The sequence below is a fragment of the Pleurodeles waltl genome, chromosome 2_2 (assembly GCF_031143425.1).
Source record: "Pleurodeles waltl isolate 20211129_DDA chromosome 2_2, aPleWal1.hap1.20221129, whole genome shotgun sequence".
NCBI classification, from domain to species: domain Eukaryota; kingdom Metazoa; phylum Chordata; class Amphibia; order Caudata; family Salamandridae; genus Pleurodeles; species Pleurodeles waltl.
Window position 1 is genome coordinate 474,787,707 of NC_090439.1, and position 18,536 is coordinate 474,806,242.

The following is an 18,536-nucleotide window of genomic DNA, read 5'->3' on the forward strand; positions in this document are numbered from 1 at the left end:
GCAAGGGGGGGGGGGTGTTCTGCATGATTTGGGCTAGGAATTAACCTCTTTGCACAGCCATCGGATTTTTTCCTGGAACTTAGGAGGCAATAAAAAAACACTTAAAACAAGATCTATTTAAAAGAAAGCTGGAAAATTGTGACATAGTGTGTCTCCAGAAAATGTGGAAGGTGCTAAGAACTGGTAAATCGCTTTATGAGGCTCTTTAGGGTCCCACTCGGCAGGGTCTGGGGGTGGGGGGGGAAAGAAGTTCTAATTACTCTGACCTCGACTAGAATAGCCAACAGACTCACAGAGGTAAAAAACTAAGTGTTGCTGGCTACTAGCCGGTCAAGTAGACCTTTATAATAATTTTGGAGGGTCTAGACAGCTCATGATAATCAATTTATATATACAGCCAGGGATAACACTTGATAATGATATTCAGCAGGGCATATTTGAGGAAGATCTGGAATCAATATGTATAGGTAGAGCGGAACACCTCATCTTAATATTGGGAGATTTTAACCATAAACCTGACCCTACTAGCAGCAATAAATTGTATAAGGAGCTGCTAACAGCTGCTCGGATTGCGCATTGTATTTTCCCAAAGACAGAAGGTATGGTCCAGGACAAGTCCCTAATAAGAACCTTAGGATCTCTAGGTCTGTTCTGCATTAATGGGCGCATGAATACAGATCTCCCGTGAAGGAACCTGGCTCTGTATATACTATATCAAAATGAGATATAGTGTGTACAAAGTCCAGGGGTTCCACAAGAGGCTTGACAGAGGCAATAATAGATAATACTAATGCTCTATTTGTGGTAGTGTGGTCGAGCATTTAGGCTTATCAGAGGGTAGTGTTAAGCATTTGTTGTACACACACAAGCAATAGAAGAAACACACACTCAATGACTTAACTTCAGACCAATAGGATTTTATATAGAACAATATATTTTTGTTACGTTATTACTAGAACCACAAGTCTCATTCAGAAGTAAATACTGTTGCCGGTAAGTACTTAGCACAGACATGCGGGGGTGTCTCTGGCACACCACTGGTCAGACAGGGAAGAGGGCTGCCTGTTGATCATCGCTGCACTGGGTGTCGACTTCTCTAAGGCCTGGGGGGCTGCGGGTGCCATGGGTCCTTTGTCGTTGGTTATCTTCATCCAGGCAGTCGCGGTCAGAGGGGTCCTTGGGATTCCCTCAGCAGGCGTCGTCATGTAGGGGTGGAGAGGTTAACCCACGGTGGGGGTCCTCTCTGGCCGGTTGGGCCACCTGGACTCGGGCCGTGGGTGTCGGGTGCAGAGTGGTTAGGACACTTCTGGAGTGAGTTGGGAGTCCTTTCGAAAAGGGTTCTTTTCTTCTTTGGAAAGGGCCACTGTCCATGGGAGTTCTTGATCCTCTGTAATGCAAGCAGTCCTCTGGAGGTTTTTCCAGAGGTAGCTGGACCTGCAGGACGCGTTCGCCTTTCTTCTGCAGGTTCTTTGAAGCAGGAGACAGGCCAGTAGGGCTGGGGCCAAGTCAGCTGTTGTCTCCTTTCCTTCTCTGCTGGGGTTTCAGCTAAACAGTCCTTCTTGTGGGGTCATCAGGAATCTGACTAGTTTGGTTCAGGGAGCCCTTAAATACAAGATCCAGGGGCGTTTTTAGGGGTTAGAGGGCAGTAGCCAAGGGCTACTGTCCCTGAGGGTCGCTACACCCTCCTTGTGCTCACTCCCTTTGGGAAGGGGAGCACATTCCCGTCCCTTTTGGTCCCTGTCCTCCAAACCCTGATGGAGGATTCTGCAAGGACGGGGTCACTTCACCTCTGGACACTTTAAGGGTGGTCCTGGCTGAGGTGGTGACTCCTTGTTTTTCCTAATTATCCCTCTAGACTTGCCGCCAAAAGTGGGGGCTTTGTCCGGGGCATGGGCATCTCCAGTAGCTGGAGTGCCCTGGGGCATTGTAACACAAAGCCTGAGCCTTTGAGGCTCACCGCTAGGTGCTACATTTCCAGCAGGTGGGAGGTGTGAAGGGCCTCCATCCAGTGCAGGCTTTGTTTCTGGCCCCAGAGAGCACAAAGGCTCTCACCCCATGGGGTCAGAAACGCGTCTCTAAGTGGCAGACTGGCACATACCAGTCAGTCCTGCACTGAAGGAAGGGTAAAATACAGGGGACATCTCTAAGATGCCCTGTGTGCATTTTTTTTAACACTGGCAATAGTGTGGGTTTATTATTCTGAGAAGTTTGATACCAAACTTCCCAGTATTCAGTGTAGCCATTATGGAACTGTGGAGTTCGTTTTGACAAACTTCCAGACCACATACTTAATATGACCACACTGCACTTACAATGTCTAAGAATGGACTTAGACACTGCAGGGACATATTGCTCATGCAGCTATGCCCTCACCTGTGGTATAGTGCACCCTGCCTTAGGGCTTTAAGGCCTGCTAGAGGGGTGACTTTCCTATGCAACAGGCAGTGTTTTATGTGCATGGCACCCTGAGAGGGATGCCATGTCGACTTTGCCTTTTTCTCCCCACCAGCACACACAATCTGCAATGGCAGTGTGCATGTGTTAGGTGAGGGGTCCCTTAGGGTGGCACAACACATGCTGCAGCCTTAGGAACCTTCCCTGGTCACAGAGTCCTTGGTACCACTGGTACCTTTCACAAGGGACTTATCTGTGTGCCAGTTGTGGAAACAATGGTAAATATTTAGTGAAAGAACAGTGGTGCTGGGGCCTGGTTAGCAGGGTCCCAGCACACTCTCAGTCAAGTCATCATCAATATCAGTCAAAAAGTGTGTGTGTGTGTGTGTGTGTTGGGGGGATTAAACTGCATCAAGGGCCATTTTCCTACCCAAACCCCCACCCCACCCCTCACCCCAAAGCCCACAGGCCAGGAGACTCAGCCAAACCTAGGAGACTCTTCCTAGTCTGTCAAGTGAAGAAGAACAGGGAAACAGGCTGTTTTGTTGCAGGGTCTACTATGCTTACATCCTCCTGTCTAGGTCATTCCCTCTGGGGAATGGACCTAACTCAACAGTAATAGGACCTAATCTGAATTGCCTCTTGTCTGTGTTTTAGTGTCTTCGCCCATTCTTTTTATTTTGGCGTTATAGGTACCCATCTGTGCTAATCTTACCTTAGCCAGGGTCACCCCTAGCTTACCCAAAGAGGTTACCCACAGCTGGATTAACTCCACCATGACCAACAGGGCAGGGGGCCTAACTTGCTATTTGGCATGGGGTCAGACCACAATGCCAAGGACAGTGCAGCCACAAAGGCTAGCACCCAGCAGAGGCCACTGACAGCTGTCAGTGTACAGGACCACACCTTTAGCTCTTTATCACCAAGGGAAGTGCTAAGTTACAGGCTTCTTTGGGTTCAGGGTGCCTGTCTGCTGTGCTCGAGTGGGGGATTGCTACATCTTGTAATAAACACCCTTCTTCCACTCTTTCCTCTGATAGCTGAAGAGCCACCCACCCATGCTTAACAGTTGCCTGACTAGTCAGGACTTCCTGTGGGTCAGGTTGGATTTTACCAGTGCCACTTTTGGAGTTCTCTCCTACTGGAGCAGAAACTCAAGGGCTTACTGTAACCTTGGCTAAAGGTTGTCCACCTTTCCTGCATTGCTTTCTTCTTTTTCTCTTCTGGGGCCAACCTTTAGACACTCCAGAATCCTTGGGAGAGGGCTGGTACTCGGCCAGTTCCTCTTTTGGGCTCTGACTAACCTCTGGGTAGTCATTTTCAAAGAGACAATCAAGAGGGAGGTCTGTATTGACTACCACTCTTTTCCAGTTAAAAGTCCACCCACTTCTAGGGGCACTAAAGCTACAGGCCTATTCGTGACCTTGTCTGGGCTAACCCTTTCTCTGGAAGTCTCACCTTTGGATGTACTGGTTTGAAAGCACCAGCCTGTCATGCACAATAGTGTGACTGGCCTAAGTGTCTGTCAGGGCAGTGGCTGGGATATCATTCACCAGGAGGTGGTGGAAGAGTCTACTTCCCTCTCGAATCTCCAACTCACCTGTTGGGCCCATTTTCCAGTTGAAGGCTAAGAGGACCTCCTCATCTGAGGAGTCATCCTCAATGGCTACACTGGCCACCCCTGTGGTTTTGCCAAGGGGTTTGTTTTTGGGACAAGGTGTGGTGCCCTGTGTCTACAGTTGCGGCACCATGCCTTTGAGGCATCCCAGTTCTTACCCTGGTACCACTTTTGCTTAGGATTGTGTCTTGGGGCCCAACCCACAGGTTTTTGGGGACCTACAGAGGACTCTTTTCCTTTACTTCTAGGAGTGTCACCCACTTTCTCCTGGGGAGGCTTTGTAACCCCTTTCTTTTGGTCACCACAGTGGAAGTCTTGGTTACCCTAATCCTGACCCAATGGTCTGCCTTCATTCCCAATTCTTGGGGAGAAATTGGACCTAGGTCTACCAGATATTGATGTAACTTTTCATTGAAGCAGTTACTTAAAATGTGTTCTTTCATAAACAAATTATAAAGCCCATCATAGTCGTGCACTTCATTTCCAGTTATCCAACCATCCAGTGTTTTCACTCAATAGTATACAAAGTCAACCCAGGACTGGCTCAAAGTTTTGTGAGCCCCCCTGAACCTAATTCTATACTCCTTAGTGGTGAATCCAAAGCCCTTAATCAGGGTAGCCTTCATGAGGTCTTAGGATTCAGCATCTGCACTACTGAGTGTGAGGAGCCTATCCCTACACTTAACAGTAGCATGTTTCCAAAGGAGAGCTCCCCCGTGAGATTTTTTTAATCTTCTAGTTCCACAGGCCCTCTCAAAGGCTATGAACCACTTGGTGATGTCATCACCATCCTCATATTTGGGGACAATCCATTTAGGGATTTTAGAGGTATCAGAATACTTGTGATTTTCCACATGTAAATGGCATGTCTTATAATAAGCTTTGATATTTGGTGGCTAGGCCTGCCAGCAAGATGGCGGTCACTCTGAGAGGCTCTGCTGGGCATCGGGCCTCTTTTGTACATTTATGCTGTCTGGAGCGGCTCCTACCATACTTCATCTAGCTCTGAGGCACCCTGTGGAAACTAGCAAACTGCTGGGGACGTGTGCGGCTAGTGCCAGCCCGGGCTGACTGCCACTGGATGCCCCGACCTTGTGGGGCTGGCCTGCGGGTGATAGCGGTCTGCGGCGTCTGGGGGCGCGGGATCACCGGCGGCGGTGCTCGGAGACATTGGGGGAGCTCAGCATTCCACCTCTAAGGCCGGATCGGTGGTCGTGTCGGACCACAGCCTTTTTCTTCGCTGTTGGATCACGTTGGGCTCCCGCGGCTTGGGCCTGTTGGGCCACCTGGGACTGCGGGGCCGGGGCCGGGGCCGGGCTGGCCCCTGCTGCGGTGGAACAGCCAGTGGAGCCGGTGCCTCACGGAGTGGAGCGGACCCGGCGACATTGAGGTGAAGCGCCTGCCAGGTGCTTTGCTGTACTGTTGGAGGAGGCAAGGGGAGGCAGGTGGGTCATCTTTGGGGACCAGGGTCGGCTGGCTCTGCAGGGTGGTGGGCCGTGTCCCGGTCCCTGACTGCTGGGGGAGATTCTCGCCAGTTAGATCGAACCGGGGGGGTGCTTGGAGAGCTGTGTGACTGCGAGGAAGGACACAGGCCCTGATCCCCCTTGATGGCTGTTTTTCTTCGGGGGAGCCGCGTGGCGTCGCAGTGAATGGTCGCCGGGCGGGTGGTCCCCCCCCCGGCTGGCAGGTGCTGGGTGGCCCGCTGAATTGCCCCAAATTTGGATGTGATCCGGTGGACTTGCTGCGGACCTGAGGGCCCGGAGGGCCGGTCGTGCTGTGTTGGTGGCGACTGGACCAGATTTAGGTGGGCTACTGTAGGAAAGTATCATCTTGCCTGGCATGTTACCCCCATATTTTCACTGTATATATGTTGTTTTAGTCTATGTGTCACTGGGACCCTGCCAGGCAGGGCCCCAGTGCTCATAAGTATGTGTCCTGTAGGTGTGCCCTGTGTGATGCCTAACTGTCTCACTGAGGCTCTGCTAACCAGAACCTCAGTGGTTTTGCTCTCTCTGCTTTCCAAATTTGTCACTAACAGGCTAGTGACCAATTTCACCAATTCACATTGGCATACTGGTACACCCATTTAATTCCCTAGTATATGGTACTGAGGTACCCAGGGTATTGGGGTATTGGGGTTCCAGGAGATCCCTATTGGCTGCAGCATTTCTTTTGCCACCCATAGGGAGCTCTGACAATTCTTACACAGGCCTGCCAGTACAGCCTAAGTGAAATAACATCCACGTTATTTCACAGCCATTTACCACTGTACTTAAGTAACTTATAAGTCACCTATATGTCTAACCTTCACCTGGTGAAGGTTGGGTGCAAAGTTACTTAGTGTGAGGGCACCCTGGCACTAGCCAAGGTGCCCCCACATCGTTCAGGGCAAATTCCCCGGACTTTGTGAGTGCGGGGACACCATTACACGCGTGCACTGTACATAGGTCACTACCTATGTACAGCGTCACAATGGTAACTCCAAACATGGCCATGTAACATGTCTAAGATCATGGAATTGTCACCCCAATGCCAGAATCCATGATCCCCCGGGTCTCTAGCACAGAACCCGGGTAGTGCCAAACTGCCTTTCCGGGGTCTCCACTGCAGCTGCTGCTGCTGCCAACCCGTCAGACAGGTTTCTGCCCTCTGGGGTCCAGGCAGCCCTGGCCCAGGAAGGCAGAACAAAGGACTTCCTCTTAGAGAGGGTGTAACACCCTCTCCCCCTTTGGAAATAGGTGTGAAGGCTGGGGAGGAGTAGCCTCCCCCAGCCTCTGGAAATGCTTTGATGGGCACAGATGGTGCCCATCTCTGCATGAGACAGTCTACACCAGTTCAGAGATCCCCCAGCCCTGCTCTGGCGCGAAACTGGACAAAGGAAAGGGGAGTGACCACTCCCCTGACCTGCACCTCCAGTGTGTCCCAGACCTCTGCCATCTTGGAAACAGAGGTGTTTGTGGCACACTGGACTGCTCTGAGTGGCCAGTGCCAGCAGGTGATGTCAGAGGCTCCTTCTGATAGGCTCTTACCTCTCTTGGTAGCCAATCGTCCTAACCTGGTAGCCAAACCTCCTTTTCTGGCTATTTAGGGTCTCTGCTTTGGAGAATTCTTCAGATACCGAATGGAAGAGCTCATCAGAGTTCCTCTGCATCTCCCTCTTCACCTTCTGCCAAAGGATTGACCGCTGACTGCTCAGGACGCCTGCAAAACCGCAACAAAGTAGCAAGACGACTACTAGCAACCTTGTATTGTTTCATCCTGCCGGCTTTCTTGACTGTTTCCAGGTGGTGCATGCTCTGGGGGTAGCCTGCCTCCTTTCTGCACCAGGAGCTCTGAAGAAATCTCCAGTGGGTCGACGGAATCTTCCCCCTGCAACCGCAGGCAATAAAAGACTGCATCACCGGTCCTCTGGGTCCCCTCTCAGCAGGACGAGCGTGGTCCCTGGAACTCAGCAACTCTGTCCAAGTGACTCCCACAGTCCAGTGACTCTTCAGTCCAGGTTTGGTGGAGTTAAGTCCTTGCCTCCCCACGCTAGACTGCATTGCTGGGTACCGCGTGATTTGCAGCTGCTCCGGCTCCTGTGCACTCTTCCAGGATTTCCTTCGTGCACAGCCAAGCCTGGGTCCCCGACACTCTAACCTGCAGTGCACAACCTTCTGAGTTGTCCTCCGGCGTCGTGGGACTCCCTTTTGTGACTTCGCATGGACTCTGGTTCACTCTTCTTCCAAGTGCCTGGTCAGGTACTTCTGCGGGTGCGGCCTGCTTCTGTGAGGGCTCCCTGTCTTGCTGGGCGCCCCCTCTGTCTACTCATCCAAGTGGCGACATCCTGGTCCCTCCTGGGCCACAGCAGCATCCAAAAACCCTAACCGCGACCATTGCAGCTAGCAAGGCTTGTTTGCGGTCTTTCTGAGTGTGAACACCTCTGCAAGCTTCTTCACGACGTGGGACATCCATCCTCCAAAGGGGAAGTTCCTAGTCCTCTTCGTTCTTGCAGAACACCAGGCTTCTTCCAACAGGTGGCAGCTTCCTTGCACCCTCAGCTGGCATTTCTTGGGCTCCTGCCCACTCTCGACACTGTCGCGACTCTTGGACTTGGTCCCCTGGTCTTACAGGTACTCAGGTCTGCAAATCCACTGTTGTTGCATTGCTGGTGTTTGTTCTTCCTCCAGAATCCCCCTTTCACGACTTCTGTGCTCTCTGGGGGTAGTAGGTGCACTTTACACCTACCTTTCAGGGTCTTGGGGTGGGCTATTTTTCTAACCCTCACTGTTTTCTTACAGTCCCAGCGACCCTCTACAAGCTCACATAGGTTTGGGGTCCATTCGTGGTTCGCATTCCACTTTTGGAGTACATGGTTTGTGTTGCCCCTATACCTATGTGCTCCTATTGCAATCTACTGTAACTTTACATTGCTTGCATTACTTCCTTTCGCTATTACTGCATATTTTTGGTATTGTGTACATATATCTTGTGTATATTTCTCATCCTCATACTGAGGGTACTCACTGAGATACTTTTGGCATATTGTCATAAAAATAAAGTACCTATATTTTTTAGTATATATGTGTGTTGTGTTTTCTTATGATATTCTGCATATGACACCAGTGGTATAGTAGGTGCTTTACATGTCTCCTAGTTCAGCCTAAGCTGCTTTGCCATAGCTACCTTCTATCAGCCTAAGCTGCTAGAAACACCTCTTTTACACTAATAAGGGATAACTGGACCTGGCACAAGGTGTAAGTACCTCTGGTACCCACTACAAGCCAGGCCAGCCTCCTACAGCTACTCCCTGGCTTGCTGCTTCTCAGTAGATAGACGGCAGGCTGTGCTTAAAACACGCTTGGTGAGAGGTCTGAGCAGGGGTAAGATGGACCAGAAACAGGCCAAGCTCACCTTCACCGGGGGGAAAAAAAGAGATGGCGCGTCTGGCCCTCAGTCTGGGGAAGAGACTATGGTGGAGGAGATTCTGTGTACCTCGGTCACGGTCATTCTTGATCTCAAGAGCAGCCTTGCAGGCATTGATGCAAAGCTGGATCATCTGACGGTGCAGCTGGACCGAATTAAAGCCAGGGTGGATGCCCATGACTCCCGGATTGACCATTTGGAAACGCGCACCTCGGAGCTGGAAGACCAACGCATTAGTGCTCGTGAACAACTGCTCCGCATGGAACGGGTGCTGGGAGTTATACGAAATAAAATGAAGATTTGGAAGCTAGGTCGCGCCGCAATAACATTCAAATAGTAGGGCTCCCGGAATCCACGGATATGGGTAGAATGGAAGACTTTGTGGAGAGTATGCTCTCTGAGCTCTTTCCTGGAGAGCTCTCCCAGATGTTGGTGGTGGAGCGGGCACATAGGTCCTCGGCCCCCTCCTGGAACTCAGCCACGTCCCATCATTTTTCGCCTGCTGAACTATCAGGATAGAGATACTGTTTTGCGACTGGGGAGGGAGCAGAGGCCTGTGATCTACAAGAAGACCATGTTGCACTTTTTTCCAGACTACACTCCAGTCTGCAGGCTGCGCGCAAAGCGTTTCTGCCCATTAAATGCACTTTGAGCCAGACAGACTGCCGCCAGATTCTCTCTTATCTACCCTGCAAAACTGAGGGTGCAACATGGGGACAAACTGCTCTTCTTCAGTGACCCGAACCTTGTAGCCAAGTTTGCCAAAACAGTTCCTAAGAGGCCGGCGGTGGCGGCGCCGAATACCCTCAAAGCTGGGGGCGCAACGTTGAGCAATAATGACTAACTGGGTCAGGGTGTTGCTGACTGGGGGGGGGTGCGTTTTGCGGATTACTGGGTACCACAGTTCTGTGGTGCCGTCCTCTGGACCGCTCCGCTGTTTGGCTTTCTTTTGGCCCTTTGCCCTCCTCCCTCTGCCCCGTTCAGGCCCGTTCATGGCTTAGCACTCTCCCCTTGGATAAGTCCTGTTTATTTGATGTCTATTAGTACTGGGGTTACTGTTGTTCAGGGGGGTGGGTTCTTTGCTTTGACCCAGTTGGGCGGTCTGCGTGAGTGGGGGTTGGGTCTGTTATTGTTCTGGTTATTTTTCCCCCTCTCTATATGTTTCCTCTTTCCTTCTTCCCATGAATGTGGTTGGTGGGCAGGGTGGGACGCTGTGGTTGTGTTGCGCTTATGCTGAAATGACGTGATGGTGTCGGGAGGCATGACCTCCGTACGATGTCTTACTTGGAAGTTGCACGGCTTGAATGATGGATGAAAGGTGCGGCTCATGTCTGCATATGTTAAGCGCCAGGAAATTGATATATGTATGTTGCAGGAAACACATTTGGTGGCGGCAACGCAGCATCGACTAAAGGCCGGATGGATTGGTGAGTGTCACTGTGCGGGGTATTCGAGCTACGCAAGGGGGGTATGGGGGGGGGGGAAATGGGTGGGGTGGCGATTCTCCTCCACAGGGGGTTGCAGTGGCAAACTCAAAGTAATTGTGGATCCAGACGTCTTGATACGTGGCACTCCGCTGGATCGCGCTTGTAGACTAGTTTTGGTCTACGGCCCGAATAAGGATGACCCTGAATTCTTCCGTGAAGTGTGGCATTTGGTTGAGTCGCTGGGTAGTGGCGCGGTGATCGGGGGCGGGGATTTTAACGTGTTTCTAGCCAGGGTGCAACATGTAACTGCTGCAAAGGCTCTTTCATCTGTCACAGTGGAGGGGGCTTTGATGGATCTATGGAGAGCTAAGCATGCGGCTGCTCTGGAGGGCACGTGTGTTAACTACACTCACAATAGTTGGTCCTGCATAGATCGTCGGCTGGGCTCGAAGGGTGTGGAGTTCTGGGCGCAGTCGGTGGAACATATGGCGCAAACTTTATCGGATCATTCGCCGGTTAAATTGGTATTGGCGGTGCCTGGAGGCCCTGGACGTGCGTGTGGCGTCTGCCTCATGGGGCGCTGCGGGACAATGTATTCCGTAAGGAGGTTCGTGAGGCCATCACTCATTATTTTGCAGAGAACTGTGGATCCGTCACCTCTGCGGGCAAGTTGTGGGAGGCCTTTATGGTAGTGATTTGTGGCGTGTGTCTTGCAAAACAATCCGGTGGGTTAAAAATGTTACGCCTGGAATTGGCTGACTTGGAGGACCAGATTGCTGATTTGGAGCGGCGCCTGGCGGTGGATTGGTCAGGTGTTACGCTGGCAGCTTTGCGGGACGCTGTAGCTACCTTTGAGAGATCTGCTTTCTGGGGAAATACGCCAGGGCGCGCCATATGGCGGGGGGGAGCGGGCAGGGCGCACACTGGCACGCATGTTGCGCAAGCCTTGGGCCAGCAATTACATAACTGAGATTGACAGTGCGGAGGGCGAGCGGGTGGTGGGGACGGACGGAGTTGTGAAGGTTTTTACTAAATTCTTCATGGATCTCTGCGCGGAGCCAGCTGGACTGGACGTCGGGGCTGCTCTGGACTATTTTTCTGAGATTTCTTTGCTCTGGTTCGATGATGCACACAGGTCTTATTTTGATGCCCCCTTCTCCGTCGAGGAGGTCCAGGCGGCGATCCGCAGTTTGCTCGGAGATAAGTCCCCTGGTTTGGATGGATTGACTCCTGTGTTTTATAAGGAATACGCTGACATATTGACTCCTCAGCTCTTGGAGGTATATGCGGAGTCTATGGGGACTGGGGTTCTCCCGGCCTCTCTTCGCGATGCTTTGATCATTACGATTCTTAAGCCGGGCAAGGATCCGCATTGTTGTGATTCGTATCGCCCGCTCTCTATGATTAATATTGATAACAAAATCTTGGCTAAGATGATCGCGGCTCGACTGCAGCCGCTGCTCCCGAAGTTTGTATTGCCGGATCAGTCTGGGTTTGTACCCGGCAGATCTACGTCTCACAATCTGCGTACGTATTTTGCCGTCGCAAGCGAGATCCATGCGGAGGATGATGCGGCGGTGTTTCTGGATGCTACTAAGGCTTTTGACTCGCTGGCATGGAAACACACGTTTGCGCTGCTTGCTAGAGTCAGCATCAGTGTGCGCTTTGTGTGATTGATCCGGCTGCTGTATACAGAGCCCACTGCTCGACTGCGGCTCAACGGAAATGTGTCTGGCTCCTTCCGGGTGGCTCGGGAGACTCGTCAGGGGTGCCCTCTCTTCCCGCTGCTATTTGCAGTTGCCTTGGAGCCCCTTGCGGCATATCTACGACATCACAACCAGAGGAGGCTGCCGTTCCGGCAGTGGCCTATTTTAATATCCTCGCATGCTGATGAAATCGCGCTGTATGTTCGTGAGCAGCGGAACAATTTGGATGTGCTCATGGATGAGATAGTGCGATTTGGTACGTTTTCCGGTGTCGCAATTAACTGGTCTAAGTCGGTGGTGATGCTCCTCTCGGTGGGGACGGTGGAATTCCCCTCCCGGTATCCGTTTGGACGGACGGACAGACCGGTGCGATACTCGGGAGTTTGGCTAAGTCGTGACGTGGAGACACTTTGGATGGCTAATTATGGCAGGGCTATCGCGTGGTTGGAGGATAAAGTGGAGACATGGCGTCTGCTTTCGCTTACTGGGCGCATTGCGATTGCTAAAATGGTGGTGCTGCCTAAATTCTTATACTTGTTTCTAAATCTTCCTCTCATTCTCGCTGCAAGCTTTCTGCAGCGTCTTCGGTCTGCTCTTATATGGCTGGTGTGGGCCGGTGAGCAACCCAGAATTGCATGGGAGAAGGGGACGTTGCCCTTTGAGATGGGTGGCCTTTCCGCCCCCGATTTGAAGCTTTACTACCATTGTGCACAGGCCCATTTTGCATATTACTGGCTGCATCCTATCCGATATTTACCGCATTTTGCACCGGAGAGTGACGCGGTGTGGCCCGATTGCCTGTCTAGAATTCTCGGGAACCCTTCCCGCCATAGGGTGTGCGGTGTGGACACTGTGTGGTGCACGACAAGAGCCTGGACTGCACTTTTGCGTCGGTCTGGGGCGGATGGACCGTTCGCTTCCTCAATGTTGGTGATCAATGTCGCAGATGAGCGGATGTTTCAGGATGCGAGGTTGCGTGACTTCCTTCGGGACTCGGGTCTAACTGAGCTGGGTGACTGGTTTGTGGATGGGCAGCTGGTGTCTCCAGAGGCTGTGCTAGAGGAGAGCCGTGATACAGCACTAAATAGGCTATACGTGTTGCGTGTCTGCACAATGCTGCATGGGCGCTTTCCTAGCCTCCCTGAGACCCAGACGACGTGCCGAGATCTGGAGGCACTGTGCCGTGCACAGTCACCGCGTAAGCTCATTACAAAACTATATAACAGCACGCAAGAACAGCAGGGTGGCGCTGCGATGGCTGCCAGGGCTCACTGGGAGGTGGATGTGGGTGAGACCATCTCGGAGGAGGTGTGGCAGATATGTTGTGCACACGAGAGCGTTGTCGCATTATTATAGGCTACGGCTGATACATTTTAAGTTTCTACATCGCCTATATTACACCCCTAGAGGTTTATATACTATGGGCCTGCGCGAAGATGTGAGCTGTAAGCGTTGCTATGCTCCAGATGCTGATTTTAAGCACCTTGCGTGGTATTGTGGGGGAGTTCATGCATATTGGAAGGAGGTAATGCATATGATTGAGGGGATTACTGGCTTGGAACTGCCTTTTTCCCCTAAAATTACACTGCTTGGATATGTAGATGAGGTGCCATCGGCTTACAGGAGATTGGTGGACCTGCTGCTGGCGAAGCGTAGGGTAGCAATGTGCTGGGGTCGTGGCCGGGCGCCCCGCAGGTCTGATTGGCTGCGCGATGCTTCATTTCGCCATGACCAATTGATGATCTTCTGGGAGTTGGTTCCTGGGGGCTCACGGACGCGGGATATATAGGCCACGCTGTGCTCCTTATTTAGAGTCTTTGTAGCGAGGCTGACTGGGTGAATACTGGTTGACCGCGCATATGGAGTCACGAATGTGGTCGCTCTCTCACACGCCATGGTGGATGCTGTGTGGACTGTTGGCTGCCCTGCCTCCCGTCTGTCTTCCCTGTTGGTTTCTCTCCCTTCTTTCTCTATTGTTTATGGCTGTCTTACCCCCTACGAACCCCTGGCGCTGATCTCTAGTCCCCGGCTTCAACTTCGAACGACTAAACAGCTGTGGTTTCAATCAGATGTGCTCATTGGTCATTGAGGTGAACTTAAATAGCGATTACAATTAATGATGTTGAGCTTGGTTAATTCTTCTGAACACTGTTGTGGGATTATTTGCTATGTCAATTCCGATATCTCTGTTCTATGGGCGTATTGACCGTTTGTCATCTGGTATGATGTTACTGATAAATTGAAAATAAAAAAATAAATAATAATATTCTCTGAAATTTAGAAGAGCTGACCCTACCCGCTACTCCATTCCCCACTGTATAAAGGTCTACACAAGGTTTTTAAAGCAATCCATCAGGCAGCACCATCCCAAGGTAGCAGCCTGATTTAAGATGAGCTAGGACATCCTCCGCGTGAGGGGTAATCCTTCTCTCTGCTGGTCCTTACCAGACCCAAACCCAAAAAGTTGTTTATGTGATAAGATCCAGCACACAAAGTGCTCAAGTCAGAGGGAAAACCGGAGGGGACAGAGTGGACTCCTCTGCTGTATACCCCGGCTCTAAGGGTAAAGTCACAGATACTGTACCATTGCCCCAAACTGCAGCAATCCGATCCTTACACAGGAGAGCTACCAGCTCCAAATGCATGGTCCAAAATTCAAGCCTTCCAATACCATGAAACATATGACCAATGTATTGAGTCACATGCCTTTTCGGCATCGAAAGTATAGCCAAGAAGGTTTGATTTTTTTGAGATCTCTGAGGTTATGGCGGGTAGAGCAGTTGGGCATACATCTCGTCTGCTCAACGTGGATCTGCAAGGATATTGTTGTCGTTAGTCTGTGGGCCAACATAGTGGCCAGCAATTTGGTCTCTACATGAAGCATAGATGTCAGGTAGTAGGACATGCAGCCCAATTTTGTACGGTTATTAGGGTGTGGAGAAGGTTGGATGACAAAGTTCCCAAGGTCCAGGCTTCCTCAAACATCTGAAACAAATGTGGGCCCACCAGCTATGTTAGTACTTACAGAGTTCTGTCAGGAACCAATTGGGTCCTGTCATCCCCCAGCTTGCATGCTTTGTATGGCACTGGTAAGTTTGTCTAGTGTAATTCCTTCCTTTAGCGAATCAATTTCTTCCACCATTCACTGCTGATAGTCAATTCGGCCAAAATATTTTTTATTTCTCCCTCCTCTCTATGAGAGGGGGGCAGGGGGGAGGGGGGACAGTCTGACCCCCATAAAATATCTGGTAGTACCCAGCAAACTTCTTGACTGTGTCAGCTGCTCTATTATATTTTCACCCTTTCTACTGGCTATTTCGCCTACCACCTGACTGCTTCCTCTCTACGGCTAAGCCAAGCAAGGAGAGGGTCAGTGTTATCCCCAACCTCCTACATATTCCACTGTGTGGAGATGATGACGAAGAGCCTCCTTCTCTGATCCACTGCTGTATGTCACCTGGACGCTTTACAGAACCGTGGTTAGATCTGTTGTCAGGTCTACAGTGACCCGATGCTGCAAGGTGACAGTTTCAGCAGCCATTTTCTTCGGCACTGATACAAATATCTACATCCCAGACATACTGTGGTAATCCCCGCCATAATTTTAAATATGCCTTGCTCCCTTGCTATTTGATGGCGTTGATAAATGGGCATAAAATGCAGAATCTGTCCATGTGTGACTGTAGTATGTTTAAGTACTGTGGACCACAAATATTTACAAGAACAGGAAATCTAGTATTTCAGGAAAGTTTCTTTTTCCTGGCATGATAGGCAAGTTTATTTCACCAAAATAGCATTTTTTAAAATTTAATAGTAAAACAACAGGATTTTCAGAAACAGGCAAGCTGATATCACGCACAATCAATACTTCAGAAAAATAAATTAAAGTTGACATTTGAGGGATAGACCCATGCTGAACTTCAAAGGCATGTTCCAAAGTTTGGCACCTTGGAACAAAAGGTCACATACTGCTATAGTTGTTTTTTCATGACTTGTGTAAAGTCCTCACAGAGTCCGTATTGATAAGATTTCTACAACATCAAAACTGCTCATGTGAGCTGGAGGACATAAGATTGGTAAAATCTGTCTGCTATCCAAATGCATAAGCTCCAGATAACTGAATCGTACTAATTGTAGGATGTTGGCATCTCCTCTGGCCTTGCCGCCAAAAGTGGGGGCAGTGGCTGGAGGGGCGGGCATCTCCACTAGCTGGGATGCCCTGGGGCGTTGTAACAAAAGGGGTGAGGCCTTTGACCCTTTGAGGCTCACCGCCAGGTGTTACAGTTCCTGCAGGGGGAGGTGTGAAGCACCTCCACCCAGTGCAGGCTTTGTTCCTGGCCACAGAGTGACAAAGGCACTCTCCCCATGTGGCCACCACATGTCTGGTGTGTGGCAGGCTGGCAGAAACTGGTCAGCCAACACTAGAAGTTGGATTGGTATTTAGGGGGCATCTCTAAGATGCCCTCTGGGTGTATGTTACAATAGATTGCACACTGGCATCAGTGTGCATTTATTGTGCTGAGAAGTTTGATACCAAACTTCCCAGTTTTCAGCCACTATGGAACTGTGGAGTTCGTGTTTGACAAACTCCCAGACCATATACTCTTATGGCTACCCTGCACTTACAATGTCTAAGGTTTTGCTTTGACACTGTAGGGGCAAAGTGCTCATGCACATATGCCCTCACCTGTGGTATAGTTTACCCTGCCTTAGGGCTGTAAGGCCTGCTAGAGGGGTGACTTACCTATGCCACAGGCAGTGAGAGGTTGGCATGGCACTCTGAGAGGAGTGCCATGTCGACTTAGTCTTTTTCTCCCCACCAGCACACAAAAGCTGTGAGGCAGTGTGCATGTGCTGAGTGAGAGGTCACTAGGGGGGGCATAAGATATGCTGCAGCCCTTAGAGACCTTCCCTGGCATCAGGGCCCTTGGTACCAGGGGTACCAGTTACAAGGGACTTACCTGAGTGCCAGGGTTGTGCCAATTGTGGAGAGAAAGGTACAGTTTAGGGAAAGAACACTGGTGCTGGGGCCTGGTTAGCAGGGTCCCAGTACACTTTCAAATCATAACTTAGCATAAGCAAAGGCAAAAAGTTAGGGGGTAACCATGCCAAGGAGGCATTTCCTTACACTAATGCTGAATGAACATGTAGAATGTGTCTTGCTCTGTTGGTTAAATTTCAATGGTTTGCAATTGTCAGATTTGTGTACCTTGTTTTTTTTGTTAAACATAAGACTGAAAATCTATCTGGAACATAATTTTTGACATAATTGAAAAACTTCTCAGAAGGGAAAGGACATATTGATCAAAATGTTGAAAATGTATACACCATGTGACAGTGTATAATCAGGTAATTGTAGTAATGAGGAAAGCACCTACCTCTTTATCCAATATTGTGAAAAATTGAGCTTGGCTCTATCCCCAGATTAAGTGAAACCAATTTATGTAGTAAAGGTTTTTTGGACTAGCCCTGATATACACCTAACTGAACACTGAAAAAGTAATGATCCTTAACAAACACCCAGACCCCACCAACCTTCACACCTGCAGCCATGAGAGGTACTACTCTAAAATTAAATGTGAAATCTAAAAATGTAAAAAAAAAAAAAAAAAAAAAAAAAGAAGATCATACTTTTTCTGCTGCAGGAGATGTAGCAACAAAAGAGAATAGCTTACCAAACACTTGCTAACGTTACGGAACCTGTGAAGTTAATGACTCGTCATCCACTGTGTCACACAATTTTATAATAAAAATACATAAATAAACAAGTGGTGTTTTTGGACTCAACAGTATTTTTCATCATCGAATGTGGAACAAAAGCCAGCAACAAGTAAATGTTATAAAACGTACTACAGTAATGAACATGTTTATCCAAACGAGAAATAGAATAACTTGAAATACATAAAAACTGGTCTCAAGTATCCTGGAAAGCTACTTACGAACTGTCCAGCTTTGTAAGTTTTTCCGTCCCATTCTATTGATGCATATGTTGCCCAAGAACTCTGCATTCTCTTGGCAGGAAGGTCTGTACGGGTTATGATACCTTTAAAGCCGACAAATCTGATCTGCTTGTCGAATGATTCATGACACTGCTTCAACCAGAGTGCAAAGTCTCTCTCAATTTTAACTCTCTGCTCCTGTGATACAATTTGAGATTTCCTCTTTACACGTATTCCAGCAAAATAATTCTAACACAGCCTGAACAATTGCAAGCATCATAAAGACAATACACATAAAATGTACCTGATTAAACAAAGTGTCAACAAGTCATTGATCACCTTTTAGTATAAAAGTAAGGAAGTTTACATTTTCACACTAGAAAAACAAGTGTACATTTATTTGAATGCCAATTATTTTACAATACATCTAGAAATCAAAGCTAAATAAATATCCTAGCAATAGTCCATCAAGTAACTAATACAACCATATAGCCCATCGTAGCAAGCTATAAAGGTCATTAAAGGCCTGCTCCAGCAGCAAGGGCCT

General features: G+C 49.6%; 1 protein-coding gene across 3 annotated transcripts in view; it reads right to left on the reverse strand.

The window, feature by feature from the left end:
- The window catches only part of SMCHD1 (structural maintenance of chromosomes flexible hinge domain containing 1), a 2,128,336-nt gene that overhangs the window by 1,628,075 nt on the left and 481,725 nt on the right, over positions 1-18,536 (reverse strand). For all 3 annotated transcript variants that reach the window (XM_069219969.1, XM_069219967.1, XM_069219968.1), the window contains exon 13: positions 17,990-18,187. In XM_069219969.1, coding sequence (XP_069076070.1) covers positions 17,990-18,187 — 198 coding nt within the window. The remainder of the gene's footprint in view (positions 1-17,989; positions 18,188-18,536) is intronic.